This window comes from Sphaerodactylus townsendi, linkage group LG09, assembly GCF_021028975.2.
Source record: "Sphaerodactylus townsendi isolate TG3544 linkage group LG09, MPM_Stown_v2.3, whole genome shotgun sequence".
NCBI classification, from domain to species: Eukaryota; Metazoa; Chordata; class Lepidosauria; order Squamata; family Sphaerodactylidae; genus Sphaerodactylus; species Sphaerodactylus townsendi.
In genome coordinates, this window is record NC_059433.1 from 14,353,538 (window position 1) to 14,378,350 (window position 24,813).

General features: G+C 46.6%; 1 protein-coding gene across 5 annotated transcripts in view; it reads left to right on the top strand.

Moving 5' to 3' along the window:
- Positions 1-15,738, top strand: part of CDH20 (cadherin 20) — a 250,934-nt gene extending 235,196 nt beyond the window's left edge. For all 5 annotated transcript variants that reach the window (XM_048507591.1, XM_048507593.1, XM_048507589.1 and 2 more), the window contains 2 exons: positions 10,761-11,012; positions 13,902-15,738. In XM_048507591.1, coding sequence (XP_048363548.1) covers positions 10,761-11,012; positions 13,902-14,404 — 755 coding nt within the window. In that variant the 3' untranslated portion in view covers positions 14,405-15,738. The remainder of the gene's footprint in view (positions 1-10,760; positions 11,013-13,901) is intronic.
- Positions 15,739-24,813: the final 9,075 nt, after the last annotated feature.

Sequence of the window (24,813 nt, forward strand, 5' to 3'; positions counted from 1 at the left end):
AACTGGTCAAAAGAGTTGAAACTGCAAGCTATCCACTTATATACAAACACGCTTTTCTTCATCATTGTACTTATAACTGGGCAAATTTTATGTATTAGAAATATTTGTATCCTGTTGTATTTCCTTGGACTCGAGGGGACTAACAACACAACCAAAAAGCAGCAAGGACATAAACATCAATTAACAGATAAAGCATACAGAGTTAGGTCTTTGGAAACATTTCGCTCTGCTCTGAAACGGCCCTCTCCGCATGTTACCCAAATGCTGGAGAATCACAACGTGCAGCTGAGCCCAATGGAGCTTTGAATGGATTGAGCAGCGAAAAATTCTCCAGAAAGTATAAGGGCAGCAATGATTTATGCAAGAAAATTGACCAAGGGGCTGAGACCCCACAAAACAAGAGTCCTTTGAGGGTAACTGCTGGTCTCATTCTGCAATCCCTCGCATCAGGCGCTATGGATCCCTGAGCGTAATACTGTGCAGTAGGATGCTTGTGACTTAGTGCACCATATCATAAGAACATAAGAACAAGCCAGCTGGATCAGACCAGAGTCCATCTAGTCCAGCTCTCTGCTACTCACAGTGGCCCACCAGGTGCCTTTGGGAGCTCACATGCAGGAGGTGAAAACAATGGCCATCTGCGGCTGTTGCTCCCGATCACCTGGTCTGTTAAGGCATTTGCAATCTCAGATCAAGGAGGATCAAGATTGGTAGCCATAGATCGACTTCTCCTCCATATCACTTTGTATTTTACATCTCTAGATAGTGAGATAAGTGCACGCAATTATTGTTGGTAGCTACACATTTGTAATTGGTATATACAACCCCCAGTGTTTGAGGGTATCATTACAGACAGACAGAAGCCTTTATGGGCATTATGAATGACAGTATTTAAAAAAAATGTTTATTAAAGTTTGCATGTTTGTAATTCCTTTAGGGTTCAGTGCTTCTGACATCTATGATCCATATATAACTTGACCAAAGGAGCATCCTCCCTCTGAGGGGTCAGAAGCCTATTCACACCTGTGCTCAGGGCAAATATTTTTGGAGTCATATTGCCCCATGTACACTGAGGTCCCGTATTTGATCTAATGCCTCATAAGTGTGTTCATATTCTTAAACGGACATCGGTTTAAATGATAAGTATTTGTTAAGAAAGGAGTAATAGCAAAGTGAACACAGAGTTTGCAAAACAAGCAAGTGCACAGACATAAAGAAATGTTCTAGGAATCCAAACAGCTACTAAAGCCAGCATGGTGCAGTGGTTAATGTATCGGACTACGGCCTGTGAAATCCAGGTTCAAATCCCCACATCCCATGGAAGCTTGCTGGGTGACCTTGGGCCAGTCACACAGCCCTGATCCTGGCTAGCCTTTGGCTACGAGACCTCCAAGGAACACCAGGGGCATGAGGTGGAGGCAGGCAATGGCAAACCACTTCTAAACGTCTCTTGCTTTGAAAACCCTATGGGGCCACTGTGAGTCACATGTGACTTGAAGGGAAGAAGGAGGAGGAGGAGGAGGAGGAGGAGTTTGGATTTATACCCCACCTTTCTCTCCTTTCAGGAAACTCAAGGTGGCCTACAAACTCCTTTCCCTTCCTCTCCCCACAACAGCCACCTTGTGAGGCAGGTGGGGCTGAAAGAGTTCTGAGGGTATTGTGATTAGCCAAAGGTCTCCCAGCAGGCTTCACGTATAGCAGCAGAAAAACAAATCCAGTCTACCAGATTAGAGTCCACTGCTCATGTGGAGGAGTGGAGAATCAAATCCGGTTCTCCAGATTAGAGTCCACCCCTCTTAACCACAACACCATGCTGGCTACACCAACTGGCTACACTACACAAGCCTGGTCCAGTGACTGAAGGCACACGAGAGTTGTTCATGAGAGGAGGAAGCCATCTTGGTAAAAACAAGATGGAAGAGAGGAGCGGGATATTCACGGATGCCTGCATTGGAATGACAGTGTGGATGCAAAGTCACTCACGTATGCAAGCAGAAAAAACCTCTACAGGGAATCTTCACAGAGAATTGGCTGCAGCAGACAAAATGGAGGGTTCTGGTGTGAAACAGAAAAAAAGCTCTGTGCAGCAGGCGTGAAAAAAAGATCCATTTTGGCTGGCAACACTTGTGTCCTCCTGTGCTGTGAGATCACAAAATGCCAAAACAGATCTTTTTATAACATCCTAAAGACACTATATGTATGCTGTGCGGAATCCACCACTGTTATTACCTTTGGAGGGGGATGTTTGCTTTCCTTTGTCTTTTCCCAAGCATGGAGGTAGTAGCATTACGTCCTCTCTTTGAAGCGGTGCTATTTGTTGCACAGCGTTTCCCTTTGTGCCCTGAGATTACAGAAATACATTCCAATCTACTAGTCCAAACTTTGATAGAGGCCAAATCAAGAAAGAAAATTAAAATCTCTCCCTATACCGCCCTTCTAGGCCCCTCCGCTCGTCGGAGGCAGACCTACTGGTGATCCCTGGCTCCAAGGCGATCCGGCTGGCCTCTACAAGGACCAGCGCTTTTACGGCTCTGGCCCCTACCTGGTGGAACAGGCTTCCAGGTGAGATCAGGGCCCTGCGGGACTTACAAAGTTTCCGCAGGGCCTGCAAAATTGGCCTGTTCCGCCAGGCAGGGATGATGTCAACTCCGCCATAAGAACACTTGGCCTCCCGTGGGTACATAAAAGAGGGGGAGGGGTTGAAGCCATCAGTGGTTTTAGTATTTTATGTATTTTGATTTTTATGATGTTTTACGATGTTTTAAATTGTTCTTATTGATGGACACCGCCCTGAGCCTTCAGGGAGGGCGGTATATAAATATAATAAATGAAAGAAAGAAAGAAAGAAAGAAAGAAAGAAAGAAAGAAAGAAAGAAAGAAAGAAAGAAAGAAAGAAAGAAAGAAAGAAAGAAAGAAAGAAAGAAAGAAAGAAAAAGAAAGAAAGAAAGAAAGAAAGAAAGAAAAGGATGCATGGCTCTTCTGAGGGATTAGTGAAGCGATCCAGGCTCTTTCTCCAACCGCCAAACCCATTTCTGAGGCAGGAGTCCTGAGAGGATGCTGTTACAGAGACGTTCCACCCTAGGGACATGGGGACACCCATGTCTCTGGGAGCGCACCTTTCAGTCACGTGGGGGGTGCCAGGTGCCCCCTAGGTGAAAAAACGTTGTGCGCCCGAGCTGCCCTCTGCGGCTTCCCACCCCCCTCATGGCGTCCCTGCAGCCTGGCTTCTGCCCTCTCCCCAGGCCCTGGGGCGTTCAGTGGGGGGGCACAGCAGGGGGGACCAGTGGTTGAGGGATTAGAATCCCACCACTGTCTATAGGTCTTTCAAGGCAGACTCTGTGCTACATAAGTTTACCCCCAGCCCTTTTCCCAGCTGTCTTGCTTTCTAAGTTTTTGTTCCCTTTTAACACTTTCGCTTTTATCCTACTGTTTTATGTCTCCATATGTTCTTGTGTCCCCAATTTTCTTTTTACCAGTAGATTCTTTTAGACGTATATTTACAGTTTTAAAAACATTTTATCCCTTTAGTTATATTTTATTTACCTTATCCTGGTCTGCGGCCATAATAAAGATTGATCAGATACTGATGTTGGCTGCTTTGCCTACCTGGGAGAATTTCAGTGGAGATTGGAAATAAACAGTACTGTAGCGTCACCTTGTGGTGAATATAATTATTATCCTGAAAACTGGGGAAAACCGGACTGAAATAACCCACTACATAAGAACATAAGAACTAGCCTGCGTGAAGAAGTGTTTCCTTTTATTAGTCCTAATTCTTCCCCCCAGCATTTTCAATGAATGCCCCCTGGTTCTAGTTACTACTTACTTCTGTACCTCGTCAAAGAGTGATATTAAAGAATGACTCGGCATAGCTTGCTACCATCAGTATATCTAATTCTCAAAATGGCCAAATCTGTGGATACTTCAATCCAGACACTGGAGCCACGAACAGACAAGACAGACGTTTCTACAAAAACTGAGGAAAAGTCTGGGGTAAATGCACGGAAGGGTTAATGCTTCCCGAAGTAGAAACAGCAGCTAGCAAAGAGAAAGCCGGAGTTCAAGCAGTGGATGTTCTTTCCAACCTAAGTATTTATTTATTTTATTTATTTATTATTTAGATTTTTATACCGCCCTATCCCCGAGGGGCTCCGGGCGGTGTACAACAAAACTAATACAAATCAAGTTCAGGAGCAAACTGTACAATTAAAACAACAGCAACCCACAGAGGCTCCATCGTTAAAATATACTGAATTTCGTTAAAAACAGCTGTAATACCATAGTAGAAGGCGCCCGGTGAACTCTTTTTCTTAAAGCCTCCTCTAGGGAACGGCCGGACTCCTCCATAGGAGGGTAATCTAGATGTAACCGAGCAGTAAGTGAACTATCTGTAATTCCTGTAGGTACATACGCATATTACTGTAACACTCAGGTGGATTCCACACAGCAAATGTAAGACGGATTACAGTCATGATATAGGAACCCATTTTCCTTTTTCCCATTCACATGCGTACAGGCAGCGATTGGGGACAATCCAGGTTGCTTTCACACAAAAACACTTCTCTCTTTTTAAAAAATGTCCTGCAACACATGCAGAGCTGTGCAGGCATACAAAAAGGAGCCCCTGTGGCCAGGCTAATTGTCCCACAATCCCATTGCCTGCGCCTGTGTAGTTGCGCATGTGCAGCATGCAAAATAAAAGAAAAAAGAAAAAGGGGACTTCCATTGCAGTGAATGTCTTGCTGTGGCAGGTGGATTCTCCCTGACTGTAGACAGTTCAGTGGAAGGGGGGGAAATAAAGTGCTTCCTGCCTGGCCGTTCACATGGGAGCAGCTCCAACCCAGGGTTTTGCCAAGAAGTTCTGGTTTCGCGATTTTCAAAAATCCAGAGTTGAGGGGACTAAAATGGGGCAAACTAGGACTAATAAAAGGAAACACTTCTTCACGCAACGTGGGATTGGTGTTTGGAATATGCTGCCACAGGAGGTGGTGATGGCCACTAACCTGGATAGCTTTAAAAAGGGCTTGGACAGATTTATGGAGGAGAAGTCGATCTCTGGCTACCAATCTTGATCCTCCTTGATCTGAGATTGCAAATGCCTTAGCAGACCAGGTGCTCAGGAGCAGCAGCCGCAGATGGCCATTGCTTTCACCTCCTGCACGTGAGCTCCCAAAGGCACCTGGTGGGCCACTGCAAGTAGCAGAGTGCTGGACTAGATGGACTCTGGTCTGATCCAGCTGGCTCTTTCTTATGTTCTTATGTTCTTATGTTTTAGGGACAGGACCTGTGTGAAGTCCCCCCACCTAAAAAAACTATTTGTATTGTGTTCTACACCCACTTTATTTGCCATGTGCAGTATCCACCTCAGAGGACAGATATATAATATTTTTAAATAAATCGAACCATTAGTAGACCTATTCACCTTAAATTACAAGACGGTTCAAATTGGAAGAAGCAGAGTAGTGGTACATAAACGTTTGTTAGCCAAAGGCCGTGTACACATACATAATAAGAAGCAGCATATTTTCTCACAGCAACATATTTATAGTAATAAATTGGCCATATCTATTATTTGAAAACGGCTGCCAAGATCTTTGGGGCATTGATTTGCTGTAACATATCGTGACCTTGTCTTCCTATTTCTTGAGTATGCGCTGCTGATGAATTTAAAAGAAGCCATCACCATCATGGGAAGCGAGAGAGATCTATTTCGTCCTCCAGGCGATATCCTAAAGAAAGGGAAGCTTGGGAAAAGTTCTTAGCATCAGATGCACTTTTTCTGTCCCACAATCTAAGTCCAACTAAGGGGTAATTCAAGATGGCAACCGTGACTGGGCTGTTGTTCCTGGTTCTTTACTGATAAAAAAACCACTTGTGCACCTCACCCATTTCACCATTTGCAAGCACTTACAGGTACATGTCAGTTATCAGACGGTTTTGCCCTTTTATGTTCATTTAAATATTGAACTCCTTCATTTTTAATGGAAGCACAGAACTGTGAATCCGAAACATTCAGCTGAGGAATGCTAGACATGAGAGTATGGTAATATCTTTGACACTTAATACATTCTCGGCCACACAGGTGAATTCCAATTGTGCTTTGCATCACATAATGCAACACACTGAGAAAATTATCAGTGTAAAATGAGACTGCATTCTGAACATTTCTCCGTTTAACCAGTTTAGGTGAGTTTAGTAAAACGTTTAAAAATTCTTACTTGATTTAGGTACCACTGATTCTCATGTATAGTCACTTGTCCCTTCGGGACCACATTACCCCATATGTCCCGGTCCGACCTCTGCGTTCAGCAGAGGCCAATTTACTGGAGGTCCCTGGCCCCTCAATGACGCGTCCACTCGAGCCAGGGCCTTTACAGCTCTGGCACCGGCCTGGTGGAACACTCTCCCTCCAGCTGTCCGGGCCCTGCAGGACCTTGGAAAATTCCGCAGGGCCTGTAAGACCGAGCTGTTCCACCGGGTCTTTGGAGAGACCAGCCGCTGAGGGTGCCCCAGCCCCCCCTGCTCCATATGGGTCCCTAACACCATCGGGACCCACTATTTTTTCTTGGGAGGGTTACGTAAGGGTTTCGTGGGACGCTGTTTTAGGACGTAACTGTTGTTTTAAATTATATTTATGATTTTATGTATGATGTTTTATACTGTACACCGCCCTGAGCCCTTCAGGGATAGGGCGGTATATTAAATCAAATTATTATTATTAATAATAATAATAATAATAATAATAATAATAATAATAATAATAATAATAATAATAATAATAATAATAATAATAATAATTAGTAATAATAGTAATAATAGTAATAATAGTAGTAGTAGTAGTAATAATAATAGTAATAATAGTAGTAGTAGTAGTAATAATAATAATAATAGTAGTAGTAGTAATAATAATAATAATAATAATAGTAATAGTAGTAGTAGTAGTAGTAGTAGTAGTAATAATAATAGTAATAATAGTAGTAGTAATAATAATAATAATAATAATAATAATAATAATAATAATAATAATAATAATAATAATAATAATAATAATAATAATAATAATAGGTTTCACAACACAGTGCCCCAATTCATGTATTTGTCTCTGTTCACGCATTACCACAGTGGTATGGCTGCATTCCCCTGACCTGGATAGCCCCAGCCTAGCCTGATCTTGGTTGATTCTGCACGGTACAAATATACCAGGTTGACGAAGGGAAATATATCGGTTTGGGCAGGAACTTTGCATGGTTCCCATTCCTAAAGTGTGATTATCCTGTGATACTTCCTTCATCCCGGGTTTTTCAAAAAACCACCCAAAAGTGCTCTGCCCGGAATTGGAACAAAGTTTTTACTTTGTATAGCGCAACGTGCTTGCCGTGTCGCTCACTGCACCAGCTCCTTTCCAAAGCTAGAGAAAAGTTTGGTTTTCCCACGGTTGCTGTGGATCCGCCAGTCGGAAACGTTACCTTTGAAGGGGGGCAATCGATCATTGAATTATGATTCAAGCTGTGTCCCTCCCCACAGGAACAGCCAATCAGAATGCAGCCCACCGTTGATGGTTGCGCATGCGCGGCTATGTTTTCATTATAAAACCAAAAAAACCTGGGCTCATGCCAAAGAAGTCAGAATATTTCCTCCCGGTCTTAACTCGATTCCTTCACAGAAATGGGCCCCCATGCGAAGGGAGAAACCAGGATAAAATAGACCCAGATTCTAAAATACCAAATGTAACCCTCTATTATTATGCTGTGTGGAATCGACCCTTGTCAGATCTCATGGTCAGCCCTAGCTAGCAGGTAGAAGAATGATCTCTGCAGAATACCGGGGTCATGTTGTGGAGACAGACAATGGCAACCCACCTGCGGAAGTCTCTTGCCTTGAAAAACCTACAGGGTCACCATAAATCCAGTATGACTTGACAGCCAAAAAAAAATATCCTTTCAGATGCAAGCCCTTTTCACTCATTACATGCAGGCTCTGTGACCATATATGTGAGAACAGCACACAACACACAATTTCCCCAGAGTCCGAGTCTGTGTGATTGCTATTTTGTCTGCCAGGGAGAATGTATGGAGCCTGAAACTCTGTGTGTTGCTTCTGGAGCAGCAGTGGCGTAGGAGGTTAAGACCTCATATATCTAATCTGGAGGAACCGGGTTTGATTCCCATCTCTGCCGCCTGAGCTGCGGAGGCTTATCTGGGGAATTCAGATTAGCCTGCGCACTCCCACACATGCCAGCTGGGTGACCTTGGGCTAGTCACAGCTTCTCGGAGCTCTCTCAGCCCCACCTACCTCACAGGGTGTTTGTTGTGAGGGGGGAAGGGCAAGGAGATTGTAAGCCCCTTTGAGTCTCCTGCAGGAGAGAAAGGGAGGATATAAATCCAAACTCTTCTTCTTCTTCTTCTTCTCAAGGGAAATGGTAGTCGGATGTACTGGAGGGATGTTCATGGGGCATAGCTTTCCAGTCTTTATGGTCACAGTGTTAGGAACATGATGATTTAAAATGAGTACACACCCCCAGGAATGAGATCCATATTGTTGTGCGAATCTACGCAAGTTCTGGCAATGTGGATCATTCCAAATTACAAATCTATTGCCCACACTACGGCTGTGATCACACCAGATTGCAGACATGAGGACAGAATGTAAATATTGATCCCCTGAAGATGCCAGCCACAGATGCAGGCAAAACGTCAGGAAAAGATGCTACTAGAATACGGCCATACAGCCCGGAAACCCCACAACGCCCCAGAATGTAAATATTGTAGCTCAGATATGGAGCCCTGAAAATGCAGAAGCAATTTCCGGGTGGCAGTTCCAACATTTGTCATGCAAGCATCTCACTAAAGAAGGCGCACACACACACACACACACACACAGACAGACACGCACACACCCCTCTGAGCAGGAGAATAATAAACATGATCAGTGGCAATGGTGTTTTTTACATGAAGACAAGAAGCAAGCAGTCAGGGCTACTATGCAGCCTTGGAAAAGCAAGGAGAGTGCTTGGGATTTCTAACACCCACGCCTTATCTCATCGTGTTATTTGCAAACAATTGTTACAGCATCAAATTGCTGTGTCATTTTTTTTGTGACACTCGTGAAAGAAACTTGGCATGGCACTTGAATTTGTCAATTTGTCAACAACTCTGGAAGCATTCATTGGGGTGGACTGGATGCTTGCCCTGACATTACGCCGGTGAAAAAGAGATGCCTCATCATTCCTCCATTCGTTGAATTTCATCAGCAGCCCCTCTGGAGCAGCAATGGCGTAGCGGCTAAGAGCAGGTGCACTCTGATCTGGAGGAACCAGGTTTGATTCCCAGCTCTGCCACTTGAGCTGTGGAGGCTTATCTGGGGAATTCAGATTAGCCTGTACACTCCCACACACGCCAGCTGTGTGACCTTGGGCTAGTCACAGCTTCTCGGAGCTCTCTCAGCCCCACCTACCTCACAGGGTGTTTGTTGTGAGGGGGGAAGGGCAAGGAGATTGTGAGCCCCTTTGAGTCTCCTGCAGGAGAGAAAGGGGGGGGGATATAAATCCAAACTCTTCTTCTTCTTCTTCTCTCCCACCCCCAGGCCTTTATATTGTATTTAAGCCCAGTTGAGGCAAATGGGTAAAAAATGGACAAGCAAAGGCATCAGATACAGAATCAAAGCCCCTGCAAAACTCACACACACACCCTCCTCCATGAGAATAATTCTGGTTTGAGGATCCAGTTGTTGAAAACTGAAATGTTCTGTCAAGCCTCTGGTTAGGGCCGTCGGAGCTTCACAACTTATCCGGCCTCCCCCGTTCTCTTCTCTTCCCCCCCCCTTCCCCCTTCCCCCTTCCCATTCCCCCTCTTTTTCTTCTTTTCTTCCCCTTTGATGTATCTTAGGAATTGGGAGGTGGGGGATTTGGGTTTTTGTGCACAAACTGAGAGGAGTTCCCTTCTACAATCCCCTCTGGTGTTTATATTAGAGGGAAGCTCAAAGATTTTATGTTGCCAAGTTGATTAACTATAGATGTTCAAATGATGGAGGTTTTAAACTGAGATTTATTATTCGTTGGACAGTTTTGTTGATGGTATGTATATTGGTATTGTGAGACTGTTGTCTGCCGCCCTGATCCCAGCTTGCCAATGTAGGATGGGCTATGAAATTATGCATGGGGTAGAAAATGTTGACAGAGAGAAATTGATCTCTCTTTCTCACAATACTAGAACCAGGGGGCATTCATTGAAAATGCTGGGGGGAAGAATAAGGACTAATAAAAGGAAACATTTTTTCACGTAACACGTGATTGGTGTTTGGAATATGCTGCCACAGGAGGTGGTGATGGCCACTAACCCAGATAGCTTTAAAAGGGGCTTGGACAGATTTATGGAGGAGAAGTCGATCTATGGCTACCAATCTTGATCCTTCTTGATCTGAGATTGCAAATCCCTTAGCAGACCAGGTGCTCAGGAGCAGCAGCAGAAGAAGACCATTGCTTTCACATCCTGCAGGTGAGCTCCCAAAGGCACCTGGTGGGCCACTGTGAGTAGCAGAGTGCTGGACTAGATGGACTCTGGTCTGATCCAGCTGGCTTGTTCTTATGTTCTTATGAATCTGATGTAAAGTCTCATAATGAAAATTCGTATTTGCCACAATAAAACAGCAAGCCAAAGTGAAAGGCCTGAGTTTATGGGGTTACTGAGAAATGGCATTACAGCCTTTGCCTTTAACGCCTTTGCTTCACAAGTAAATATTGACCTCTTTGTAATTTTTTCCAGACAATACAGCTTGGATTCTAACTAGGAGATCAGGCTTCCGGCAGCATGAGCAGAATACGTTTTACCTTCCTGTCCTGATAGCTGATAATGGGCGCCCCATGCTGAGCAGCACCGGGACTGTAACAATCCGCGTCTGCAGCTGCGATGACAAAGGTCTGCTGATGTCCTGCAACGCAGAGGCATACGTCCTTCCAGTCACTCTCAGCAGAGGAGCGCTTATTGCTATTCTAGCCTGCATCTTCGTCTTGCTAGGTAAACAATATGCAGCATTTCTTCAAGGCAGGATATCGCCCGACTGTTCTTTGGGCTTATGTAACCTCTTTCTGTGGGTTCTGTGGGGCAGTACTTGGAAGGAGTTGCAAAGAACTAAATTTAAACAAAACAGTTTACTTCTCTTAACAAATAACACTTTTAAAACATTTAACATTTACACTTTACAGTCCTGTTAAGTTTGCATTTTCAAGTCCTTATATTTACAGTCTACTGATATTGCCATGTCCAATTCTTCTTTGCTGGTGGTTGGTTTTGAAGACTTCAGAGGCTTGATGAACGGGATTCAAGATGATGAAGGTTCCCAGAAAACTCTCACTATTTACATACACAAAAACCCTGAAACAATAAATTCTAACATTTATAATATAGCAAAAAAAATTAACTCCCTTCCCACTAGTTCCCAACAATATTGCAGTTACCTTAAACAAGGTGTTAAGTAACTCGCTGTACGCCGGCCTTCCCTTGCGTTTGATTCGGAAGTTAAAACTGGTCCAACATGCGGCAGCACGCCTGCTCACAGGAGGCGCCTTCAGAGAACACATCCAGCCTGTGTTGCGACAGCTGCATTGGCTCCCGGTTGAATTCCGAATCATCTTCAAGGTGTGGGTTTTGGACCTTTAAGGCTTTGGGCTGCTCTGGGACCCTCGTACTCCTTCTCGGGACCGCAAGATCACCCCATATAAGTCCCAACTTCGGCCTCTGCATGGCTCTGCAGAGGCCAACTTACTGGTGGCCCCGGCCCTCTATGATGCGGCATTTTGGCCTCCCACGGCGGGCCAGGACCTTTACGGCACTGGCCCCGCCTGGTGGAACACCTCCCTTCCTCCAGCTGTCCGGGCCCTGCGTAGGGACCTGGGTGAGTTCCGCGAGGGGCCTGTAAAGACTGTGTTGTTCCACCGGGCCTTGCTGGAGTGTCCAGCTGCTGACATGGTGCCCCCCTCTACTGCCCCTGCCTCCCTAGGGCAGTTACATCGAGGGTCCCCTCATATTGAGGGGTCCTGCCATCCCCCCCCCCCATGAGGGTAGGGTTTTTAAATTGGGGTCGGACTTTTACATCTCTAGGGGAAGTGATATTGATGATGTAGGTGCATCGGGCGCCACCTATACCTATACTTGTGCTTTTACTCATTTCACATTTTAAATGTTAATGTGTAGTTAGTTTCGCTGCTTTTATAAGTTTTAGTTTATTTATGATATTTTATGATTGTATCCATTATATGTTGTGCGCCGCCCAGAGCCCTTCGGGGACGGGGCGGGATAGAAATTTGAAACATAAATAAATAAATAAATAAATAAATAAATAAATAAATAAATAAATAAATAAATAAATAAATAAATAAATAAATAAATAAATAAATAAGGGCTTAATAAAATCAATCAAGGTCCCAGCCTGGTAGCCTTGCTTCTTCCAACCTCATGAGTTCTGCAGCCTTCTGCTTCTTTTCAGACTCCACCCCTTTCTGGGTCATCCCATTCTTACACAGGGGTTACACTTGCACATACTCACAGCACAAGGCTGCGTCTGGGTCAATATTCCACGTGAAGTGCTGTTTGGGATTTGGCCTCTAAGCACAGTTTGGCCTCTAAGTCAGGGGATCTCAAACCTTTTTGAGTTTATGGGCACACTAAGGTAGGTACAGCAACAAAATGGCTGCCGCAGGAGATGGAGCCAGCCACGAAATGATTCCCACAGCTGGACTTCAGTGCACAGAGTAGATCTTTGTGCTGTGGTGGCAGTTGCTGCAAAAGCAACATATTAAAAAAATCTGCACAGCCAATCAAATCTCCAGTTGTCAATCAGAATCATTGCTGGGCAAAAGACCTACCTGGCCCCACCCAATTCATGAACATACCAGGTGATTACCAGGAAAAGTATTGACCATCAAGGGCACCATGTCGGAAGCCCCGCTCTAAATAATGGGTAGCAGCAATTCGCATCAGCAAGATGAGGATTCTTGGAATTCTCTTTTCAAACTTGCCCGAATGGTTCCTTTTATTGAAAAGTGGAATTTGCACATATCTCTTGATGCTTTTCAGAAGATATTTACAAGTGTAGCTGATCTGCAAAACTCACCAATACATAAAATATAAGTGAGAATTTTGCTACCAGAAAGTAATTGTGGTCCACCCTAACATAGCATCTACCCACTGGGCATGCGGTGTTTTTAGAAGCCCGTCAATCTTGACATTCTTCCTAAGTAGGCCCTTAGGAGCAGCAGTGGCATAGGAGGTTAAGAGCTCGTGTATCTAATCTGGAGGAACCGGGTTTGATTCCCAGCTCTGCCGCCTGAGTTGTGGAGGCTTCTCTGGGGAATTCAGATTAGCCTGTACACTCCCACACATGCCAGCTGCGTGACCTTGGGCTAGTCACAGCTTCTTGGAGCTCTCTCAGCCCCACCTACCTCACAGGGTGTTTGTTGTGAGGGGGGAAGGGCAAGGAGATTGTCAGCCCCTTTGAGTCTCCTACAGGAGAGAAAGGGGGGATATAAATCCAAACTCTTCTTCTTCTTCTTCTTCTTAATGGAGGGACATTCTACAGTGGGCCAAACTGTGATTTTGGGCCAAACTGTGATTTTGGGCCAAACTGTGATTTTGGAAAGTCTGCACTTTTTTGTTCTTTACCTAAAACAGTTCTGTGCCACCTTTCAACCAAATGTAGGGTTCTCCAAGGCAGTGAACAATCAACAGAGCATGTAAAATACAGAAAATGTGTGTGTGTGTGTGTGTGTGTGTGTGTGTGTGTGTGTGTAAATGCTTAAAACAAATGGAACGTATAAACACAGAGACATACAGATGGCAGAGGCCACGTAACGAGAGTCAGGTCAAACGAAGGCCAACTGAAAAAGTATTTTTGCTTGTTCCTTACAGTGCTGGTGTTGCTGATCTTATCAATGAGAAGACACAGGAAGCAGCCTTACATTATTGATGAAGACGAAAACATCCACGAGAATATCGTACGCTACGATGATGAGGGCGGCGGGGAGGAAGACACGGAAGCCTTTGACATCTCTGCCCTTTGGAACCCTAGAGAGGCCCACCTGGTGATGAAGAGCAGGCAGGACATGATGCCCGAAATAGAGAGCCTCTCCAGATACGTCCCTCAAGCATGCACAATGGACAGCAGTGTCCACAGCTACGTACTGGCCAAGCTCTACGAAGCGGACATGGACCTCTGGGCTCCCCCCTTTGACTCTCTCCAGACGTACATGTTCGAGGGCAACGGGTCCGTGGCAGAGTCCCTCAGTTCCTTGCAGTCAGTGACGACAGACTCGGAGCAAAACTATGACTACCTGACGGACTGGGGCCCCCGCTTTAAAAAGCTGGCCGAAATGTACGGCGCCACAGAAGGGAACGGCGGCACCCAGTGGTAACGACTGCTTACGGGCAGCGGACTCTGTGCTCAACCCAGCCGTCTGAGTGTGTACTCGTCAGATATGAGGACCTGGGTGAAGAGGCCTCGTACTTCGAATAGCAATATGGTGCTCGAGGGCGAATGCGGGAGAAGAGTGGACATAAATCCAAGCTCTGTCTCGGGATCAGCTTTACTCAGTTATGTTAAAGTTACGTTTGTAAACAATGATAAAAAAGGAAAGAGAAGGGGAGGGGGGGGATTCCTGGGATTTTTTTTTTAAAAAAAGGCTAAACTTGAACGCTTCACTCCTGGACTAGAATGACATTGCCCTCTATTTGGTGTACTTTCCCCCCCAATGACAGCTTATTAAGTTCTTTACATTTGGGTGTGAAGATGTGCAATTTCCAGTTCACAAAGGAAGGGTCTGCAGAAAAAAACGTCCCAGTGGATTCTGCCCTCCGTGTCTTGGGTCACAAAAGAAACACGCGAGTGGGGTTTCTTCACCAGCAAAGAGTCCCTTCGCTCTTACAAGTAAATTGGCTTTTGCCACCTTGGTGGAGAGAATTAGTGAAGGCCAGAGGCATTGAATTCATGTGTGATGAGGGTCGAATAGGACATAAATGTGAGTTGGTCGAACCAGGTCTGGGGGGGAGGGGGTAGCCTTCCTCGGCGGGGGAGTGTCTGGACTTGCAAGCCGCAGTGGGGGCCAGTGGCCGCCTTGAGAGGGCTTAGGGGCCCATGAGGCAGCTGAAGCAACCTCCCTCACTCCCTCAAGCCAGGTCGGAAACGAGGGGGGGATTACCTCAGTTGGCTCAGAGGAGCCCCCTCAACAGGCCAGATCTAGCCCCCAAGCCACATTTTGTTCGACACCAAATGGCACACCATTGGAAAGACATCCGATCGATGGTCGCTTGCGTTAATACTAACATCAAATTAATGTATGTTGGGTCCCTCCTCAGCTTTTTAAAAACAAACCTGCAACCCTGGTTCAGAATGAAGCCAGACGAGGGAAAGAATGCCTCTTTTTTGCACTGTAGATATTTCTCCCATGTGCCAAATGGGGAGAAAACAATTAGACGCTACCAGTGAAAGCCAAATAGAAGGGAAATTATTTGATCAATACGTCGGAAAGAGGGGGCTTTCCCAAACCGTGCGCGTTCAAACCGAGGGAAGTTTACGTACTGTAGGTAACCTACTTGAACAAAACGGAGTATTATAGTGGAATAAGTGGATGTAAGAAATATTCCATATATAATTTTTGTATATTTGTTAATAATTTTGGTAATAAATATCATGTACTGGATACAATGCAGTACCTTAGAACCTCTTTTAATAAAAGTTAAATCAAATGCACAGGTGATCTAGTGGATATCTTACTTGTTACGTTCAGAATTCAAATATCTGTTTGGTCTCAGGTGGGAGGGAGGTACCCTTTGCCATATAGATCGTGCTGCTTTTTCACTCCCTTCAGTTTCCAATGCAGTATTTTTCAATCTACAGGAAATAAGGCCATGCCTTAAAACAACTTTAAACAGAAGAGCAAATAAAACATCTTATAGACCAATCTCAAACCGTAGAATCCTAGAATGTTTAAACAGTGGGTATAAAAAGAAGAAGAGTTGGATTTATACCCCACCTTTCTCTCCTGTAAAGAGACTCAAGGTAGCTTACAAGTTACTTTCCCTTCCTCTCCCCACAACAGAGACCTTGTAAGATAGGTGGGGCTGAGAGAGTTGGAGCAGCAGTGGCGCAGGAGGTTAAGAGCTCGTGTATCTAATCTGGAGGAACCGGGTTTGATTCCCGGCTCTGCCGCCTGAGCTGTGGAGGCTTATCTGGGGAATTCAGATTAGCCTGTACACTCCCGCACATGCCAGCTGGGTGACCTTGGGCTAGTCACAGCTTCTCGGAGCTCTCTCAGCCCCACCCACCTCACAGGGTGTTTGTTGTGAGGGCGGAAGGGCAAGGAGATTGTCAGCCCCTTTGAGTCTCCTGCAGGAGAGAAAGGGGGGATATACATCCAAACGCTTCTTCTTCTTCTGAGATAACTGTGACTGGCCCAAGGTCACCTAGCAGGAATGTAGGAGTGCGGTAATTCTCTGCCACTCAGGTGGAGGAGTGGGGAATCAAACCCAATTCTCTGGATTAGAATCCACCTACTCTTAACCATACACCACGCTGGCTTCAGATCCAGCCCCCAAGTTATCCCCAAAAGGGATAACACTGCTTAGGATTGCATGGTAAACCTTGTTCCAGAACTAAGGTCATGTGCTCTTAGGTCAAGTCAACATATGACATACATAAGAGTTATCAGATTGCAATTGACTTATGGCGACCCCAGCTAGGGACTTTCAAGGCAAGTCAGAAGCAGAGGTGACTTGCCATTGCCTTCCTCTCACTTAGTGGTCTCCTTTCCATGTACCTCCCCTGCTTAGCTTCCAAGATCTGACAAGATCAGGCTGCACCAGGCTGCCTTCCCTCCCTATTCAACATGTTACCAATCCCTTAACATGGTAACATATCAGTAAATATCTCCGAATTTCAAGTTCTACCACTCCACAGAGGCATACTGGGAGAAAACGGTGCCCAGGGTAAAACCTTCTCATGTGCACTCCACCCCCTGTGCCCCACTTGCCTCAGCTGGCGGAGAAGAACATAAGAACAAGCCAGATGGATCAGACCAGAGTCCATCTAGTCCAGCACTCTGCTACTCGCAGTGGCCCACCAGGTGCCTTTGGGAGCTCACATGCAGGAGATGAAAGCAATGGCCTTCTGCGGCTGTTGCTCCCGAGCACCTGGTCTGTTAAGGCATTTGCAATCTCAGATCCAGGAGGATCAAGATTGGTAGCCATAAATCGACTTCTCCTCCATAAATCTGTCCAAGCCCCTTTTAAAGCTATCCAGGTTAGTGGCCATCACCACCTCCTGTGGCAGCATATTCCAAACACCAATCACACGTTGTGTGAAGAAATGTTTCCTTTTATTAGTCCTAATTCTTCCCCCCAGCATTTTCAATGAATGCCCCCTGGTTCTAGTATTGTGAGAAGGGTGGCAGCGGTCCTGGGCAGCCTGACAGAGCCAGGCCGAGGGTCACCCAGCGGGCCCACAACAGGCTCCCGGCCTGGCTGCTCCTTCAACCAGTAGAGGAGGGCAGCAGCAATCCTGGGCAGCCCGGCAGAGCCGGGCCTAGTGGGTCCAGGAGCCTACCAGGAGCCCACTGGATGCCCCTCAATCCAGCCAGGCCCAGCCCCGCCAGACCGCCTGGGACTGCCACCACCCTCCTCCACTGGCTAAAGGATCAGCTGGGCTGGGAGCCTGCCATGGGCCCGCTGGGTGCCCCTCGGCCTGACCCAGCTTGGCCCAGCCCCGCCAGCCCCAGCCACACCAGAATGCTCCTTCAGCCAAAAGGGGAGAGCGGTGGCAGTCCCAGGCAACCTGACAGGGCCAGGTCTGGCGGGGCCAGGCTGAGGGGTGCCCAGCAGGCCCATGGACAGCTCCCGGCCCAGGCAAGGGTGCCTCTCTGTGGGAGGGGTGGGGGTGATTTTGCGCCCCCATGTGATCTAATGGGAGGCGCCCGGGGTCAATTGATTCCCCATGTCCCTCCGGCAGATACGCTCCTGCCACTCCACCATGGCAAAGGAAAATAATGTATAAAGCAAAACAGAAACACAGACTTCAATTGCATAGTAGTGAAAGTACATTATTTGTAAAAAAAAAAAACCCGATCTGTGCCAATTAATGTCATAAATTACGCTGTGTTAATCATACATTACTATTTCTCTGTTAATCATTCTGAAGGTTTAATCTTGCTTCCTAAATGCCTCAATGTTGATTCATCGTGGATATTTAACGCACCTCTTGTTGATGGTCACATTCCTCTTGATTGCATGAATGACAGCTGATGTCAAGGCTATAGAAATTCTCCTGGTGGAAATCACTGCTTTGGAGGTTGAGACTCTATGGCAGTGGTGGTGAACCTATGGCACGGGTGCCAGAGGCGGCACTCAGAGCCCTTTCAGTGGGCACGCATGCATAGAGTTCATCATGTGGAGGGGTAGAAAATCATCCCACACACACACATATCTAGGCTGGGCTGGGCACGATCCTTTACCTGGGAGTACGCTCAGTTGCTGGCAATGGGGCTTGCTTCTGAGTAAACCCTCCTAGGATCATGATTCACCCATTCGAAGTGTTGCACAGTTAAGAACATAAGAACTAGCCTGCTGGATCAGACCAGAGTCCATCTAGTCCAGCTCTCTGCTACTCACAGTGGCCCACCAGGTGCCTTTGGGAGCTCACATGCAAGATGCGAAAGCAATGGCCTTCTGCTGCTGCTGCTCCCCCCCGATCACTTGGACTGTTAAGGCATTTGCAGTCTCAGATCAAGGAGGATCAAGATTGGTAGCCAGAGATCGACTTCTCCTCCATAAATCTGTCCAAGCCCCTTTTAAAGCTATCCAGGTTAGTGGCCATCACTACCTCCTGTGGCAGCATATTCCAAACACCAATCACACGTTGTGTGCAGAAGTGTTTCCTTTTATTAGTCCTAATTCTTCCCCCCAGCATTTTCAATGTATGCCCCCTGGTTTTAGTATTGTGAGTTGCTTCACCAAGCTTACTCCCAAGTAACGTGAGCCTCGGAGCCAACCGTTTTTTCTAAACTAAAACCTCAGTATTCAGGTTAAATTGCCGTGTTGGCACTTTGCAATATATAAGTGGGTTTTGGGTTGCAATTTGGGTCCTCGGTCTTGAAAAGGTTCGCCATCACTGCCCTATGGCATTGTACCCTGCTGAGGTCTCTTCCCTCCTCAAACCTTGCCTTGCCCAGGCTTGACCCCAGATAACTCCAGGAATTTCCATGCTGGAGCTAGCAATAGGATTGCCAGGTCTTCCTTAGCCACAGGAGATCTGGGAGTGGAGCCAGGGAGGGCAGGGATCCCAATGGGATACAAGGCCATAGAGTCCACCCTCCAAAGCATCCATATTCTCCAAGGGAGATTTCGCACTTACCGTGTGAACTCAAGTTCGACCTAGGTTCAACCCAAGCGTTACCCACATCCGGTGAATCCGACGTGGATTTGTCCTGCTCTGCTCCGTTCTGCCATTAAATTTTCGACTCCACCTCCGAGGTGGGGTAAACCGGCGAAGCTAGGTTGAACTCAAGCGAAGCTGAAGGGAGTAGGGGATTCTCGTCAGGTCGATTTGCCCGTTCAGCCAATCACAGATGAATGTTTTGGGCATGCGCAGAACGGAAGACTTGCACCGGCAACATTTTTCCTTCGCAGCACCGTTTCGCCCAATCAATCGCACCTCATCCCTCCCTCCTTTCGGGTGGCGTGTTATGAACGTTTGTCATTTTGGAGGGGAAGTTGCCATTTTGATCTGACTGCTGACAGCTGAGCGTTGCGTTGCTACGTAGCTGTAACTTAAAAAATGGGGGGAAAGGGACGCATGCTCGCATTCCTGCCCAAATGCAGCAGCCAATCAGGCACGACGAGTGAATGACGCGCCGAGGTGATCCCGCCCTCTGAACTCGGTTCCGGCAGGACAACCTCGGTTGCTGTGGGAAGTTATGAGGGGACTGACATAGGTCGACTCTTTCAGCCTGATGAGTCGACCCTATGTCAATTCTCAAGTGCGAAATCGCCCCAAGGGAACATATCTCTGTAGTCTGGAAATGAGCAGTAATTGCAGGAGATCCCCAGGTTCTACCTGGAGGTTGGCATCTCTAGCTAATGATCTTACTTTGGACATGGCTGTTCTGCCATTGTCATTTTTTCATGCTACCCACAGATATGGCTGTTCTGCCATTGTCATGCTACCCATACATCGCAAGCCTGTGGGAAACTTTTTTTTAAGCTTTCAGTAGTGGCCTACATTTGGAACAGAGCATTAAGAACATCTAAGTGCCCTTGAACACAATGGGGTTTAAGCAAACAGCTAAACACTTAAATCTCAATGGGATTAAAGGCCACTTATTTTCACGAACTTCCTACGGGGATGTAAATTGCTGCATCTTAATGCAACACAGACGTGCTGGGAATCATAGCCATGTGCAGGTTCCCAGCACAGATCTGTAGAGTTATACACACAGGTTTTTATTATTTCTATTTATTTATTTATTTAATGAGGTTTATATGCCGCCCTTCCCCTCAAGGGCTCAGGGCCGCTTCCAACATTTTATATAAAATAATAAAATCAATTTTAAACTGGCGGCAGTCCATTAAAATACAGTATTAAGTCTATTGAAGGAAAGAGGGTGGAAAAGAACGGAAGGGAAGAGGAGGCCAAGATGAGAAAGAGGATGGAAAAGAATGGGAGAGAATGGAAGAGAAGAGGAGGCCAAGATGGGAGAAAAAACATAGCTGCTGCCTGGTAGAACAGCTCTGGCCCTTTCCGCACAAATCTCCTGAAATGTTTGGAAAACGTTTTCAATCCCCCCCCCCCCAACCTTTACCACAATGTATGTCCACACACTCTGTCAAAACAATTGATGGTTGCCATTACCTGTTTTTCCCCCCTCTTTTTAAGTTAGCTAGTGAATCAATGCTTTCATGCTTCACAACTTGATGCTGCGATTCCCCAAACCTTATATAATCAATCCCCCCCACACACACACAAAATAAAGAAACTCACAGAAATGATCAAAAAACTGGTGAGAGGGAATGAAAAGTGAGCTGAGAAAATGGTGGCAAGGAGGGAGTTCAGGGAAAGCAGAGAGATGTGGAAAACGGCTTAAAGTGATCACACAAGACAATGAAGCCATTTTGAAAACGTTTCAGTCTAAAGAATAGTTTTTAAAGGGGACTCTCTGAAAATGTTTTGAGGTTGGAAGTAAAATGTTTTCAGAACCAAAGTGGGGGGAAAGCAGCACTGCATGGAGGAAACGTTTTATTTCCTGCCTCAGAATGTTTGTGCAGAAAAGGCCCCTGTCTTGCAAGCCTTCACACGCCTCTGTCTGAGGGTTGCCAGACTCCAGATGGGGCACTGGCCAGGTCACCATGCCTCAGGAGAGGCCGGGTGCACCCCCACACACACGCACGAGGCAAAACAGCGTGCTCTTAGGGACATGGGATACCCCAAATGTCCCTATCAGCAGTACGCCACTGCTACAGTGCTACACCTGTACAAACTGTGAATAGGCAGAATGCAAGTATGGGATTTAGCAGCCAAGACTGCATATGCTACCTATGTATCATCTACATGTAAGTGCCCTCAAGTCGCAGGTGACTTAGGGAGACCCCAGCAAGGGGCTTTCAAGGCAAGCGAGAAGCTGAAGTGGTTTGCCACGGCCTTCTTCTATCTACAGAGTCTTCCTTAGTGGTCCCCCATCCAACACTTCTTAGCTTTCAAGATCTGAGGAGATCAGGCTATTCCATTCTGCCTTCCCTATTTATCATTCATAATTCCTTTAAATTACAAATGAATAATATGCATTGGGAGGAGTTCTTTCTGACCAATCTTAGGCAAGTTTATTTAGAAAGTAAACACCATTGAATTCAAAGGGTCTTGTTCCCAAGTTAGTGTACAATGAACTGTGCAGTAATAATTATAAATATGAGTTAAATAATTCCTATAACAGCACAAGGTGATTCAGGATAAGGTCAAAAAAATATCAGGCCCTTTCCACATGGGCCAAATACAGCACCCTGAGGACGGCAAAAACACTGTCCCCAGGGAACTGTTCGCATTGGAGGTGCAGCTGCTTTGCAGCCGCGCCACCCTCGCTCCTCCCCAGCGGCGCGAAGCCACCATTTTCCCACCTCGCTCCCTGAGCGAGGTTTTTGGAAAACGGCAGCTTCCAGCCGCTGCCGTGCGAACAGCAGCGGCTGGAAGGCACCATCCCTCCCCCCCTTGCCCAATCGACCTACCTTCTCTGCGACTGTCGGGCACATCGCCGAGGCCTGGGGACACGCCCCCCTGCCCTGCAACTCCAGAGCAGTCGCGCAGGGCAGGGGGGGCCTGTCCCCTGGCCTTGGCAATGCACCGGACAGTCGCAGAGAAGGTAGGTCCATCGGACCACGGCACACCGCAGCGCCGTCTTCCCTTTCATTACCAGGGGTTGGGTCGGCGTCATGTACGCCATTAACTAGCACCAACTAACGGCTCAACGTCACTTGAGCAGGCCTTAGATTAAAATGTGTGTTTGTTCCACTGGGGAAGATGAGACTGTCTGTTGGACCTGCTGTTGCCATTTGAGCCCCTGATGGGGGAATTGGCAGCACCCAACTGTCTGCCTCTTTTCAACCAAGGGTTGCCAACCTCCAGATAGTGACTGGACATCCCCCACTATCACAATGGATCTCCAGGCAACAGAGGTCTCTTCACCTGGAAAAATGCCCTTCTGGGAAATGGCTTTGAAGGTCAACTCTGTGGCATCATACCCCAGTGAAGTCTCTCCCCATACCACACCCTGCTCAAGCACCGCCCCCAAAATCCCCTGAGGTTTCCTAACCTGACAGCCTCCTTGTAACTTATTAAGAATTGTGCAGTGACCACTAAGAATCGCAATACTTGTGTGCTCAACCTTAAAATGTCACAAAAACATTGCTGACGAATATACAGCTGCTGTTGCTGCACTACACGCATATTCATGCCAGCAATTCTGGAGAAATAGGCTCAGCTGCCGCAGTTACCGAAAGTGTGCCGTTTTTCAGAACAGCGTCCTATCAGTATCTTTAAAGACCGCAACTGCTACAAAACATCTGTATCCCCTGAGGAAATGAATCACAACCACACAAAGGTCAGGCAAGGATTTCCCTACGCTCGAAACTCATCAGTATTTGAACATAAAACGGTAAATGGTAGCTTTTTACAGATGCCATTTCCTTTACAAATAAAAACAAGTCCTTCGAAATAATGATAGCGGAGTCAGAAGTGATTTTATTCCATTTCTGATCTTGCTTTTCAATAAAGATGGAACTATGTTTTATTTCTGTGTAAGTTAGGTAGGAACACACTGTATTGGGTAGAAGATAGGAATTATAGCTATCTTTTTGTATTTGTGTCTCCATGGAACCTCCTTGGCTCAAGGCAGGAATCCACCCCTGCTCCACCTGGGCATGTCCCTTTCATTTGCTAAAACCATGGATGGATGTTGACAAAAGGGACCCCGGAAGAAGCACATCCATCTGCCTTAATCCCACCAGCAGGCAGATAAGGGTGCCGTCGTCGTTAGGTTTCGTTTCCTGGCCCCAAGCACCCAAAGGACTCTTTTGTGTTTTTCCCACCTGTGCTTACTTCATTGCCTCGCCCGGCTTCAGCCGCAAAATTCAAGAAGGGACAGCCCTCTGGACTCTAATTGGTTCCCATGTATCTGTAAATGAATGGTTGTAGGCTGTCCTGTGTTCCCCCGGACTCCCGGGCAGGAAAAAGTGTATTTAAGTTGCTGTAAAGCTTCTAGGCAGCTGCAGTTGCAGTGTTGTGGAGGTACTGACACGTAGGTCAGCCTCTCCATAAAATCTTTTATTATTTCACTATACTCGCTGAGTTGGGTCCCGTTTCTGTTCTCCTGCGCTGCCGAGAGCTGGTTAGTCTGGAGCTATTAAAAGTTACCAGGCAGCGCGGTAACAATTACAGCCCAATGCAAACTCCTATGAAGGTTGTATTATCATGACAGCTCATGTCCTCCCCGACCCCCCGACCCCCAGTTTCTGGTTTTGCACATTCCACGCACACCATACGCTTCTAGCCTCCTTCCTTCGATCAGTGGAGGCAGCATTTAACAGGAAGGGGTGCCTTTTTATTGGGGTGCTTTTGGAAGCCTGGTGATGCTTCAACGCAACGGCTGGTCCATCTCCAGGGCCGGTTGTGCTAGTCCTGCCATCTTCAGCCTTTCCAGACCTGCTATCCATTGAGTTTCAAACGATGGCAGAAAGGCAATTTTATACCGTTGCAAATTCTGGGAAATGTATGGCGATCTGGGGGGAGGACCTTGAGATGGGTGGGGTTCCCCGGCGGCTCCACAACAAGTTTTAGCTCCCCCAAACATTTGGCCCAGCTAAACGTAAGGAGCCTGGGGAGTTACAGCGAACGAGGAGTAAGGCTCGGCCTCCTTAACAGGCAGGGAGCTGTGTTTTTGGACCTCTAGAGGTTCTTGAGAACTTTTGCATAACCCCGGCTAGATCAGGTTTATCTAGGAAAAGCCACAGGTGGGACAACAGCCTTAACTTGCATAACAAAGCCAAACCAAGGGGTGGAGCTTTTTATATTGGGGAAGAGGGGTGGACGTTTCACTTCACATCGGAAGGTTAGAAGAAACCATGATTTAAAGCAGGGCTCTTCAAACTATGGCGCTCCAGATGTTCATGGACTACAATTCCCATCAGCCCCGCCACTTGGCCATGCCAGCAGGGGCTGATGGGAATTGTAGCCCATGAACATCTGGAGGGCCATAGTTTGAAGACCCCTGATTTAAAGTGTAACACGTGA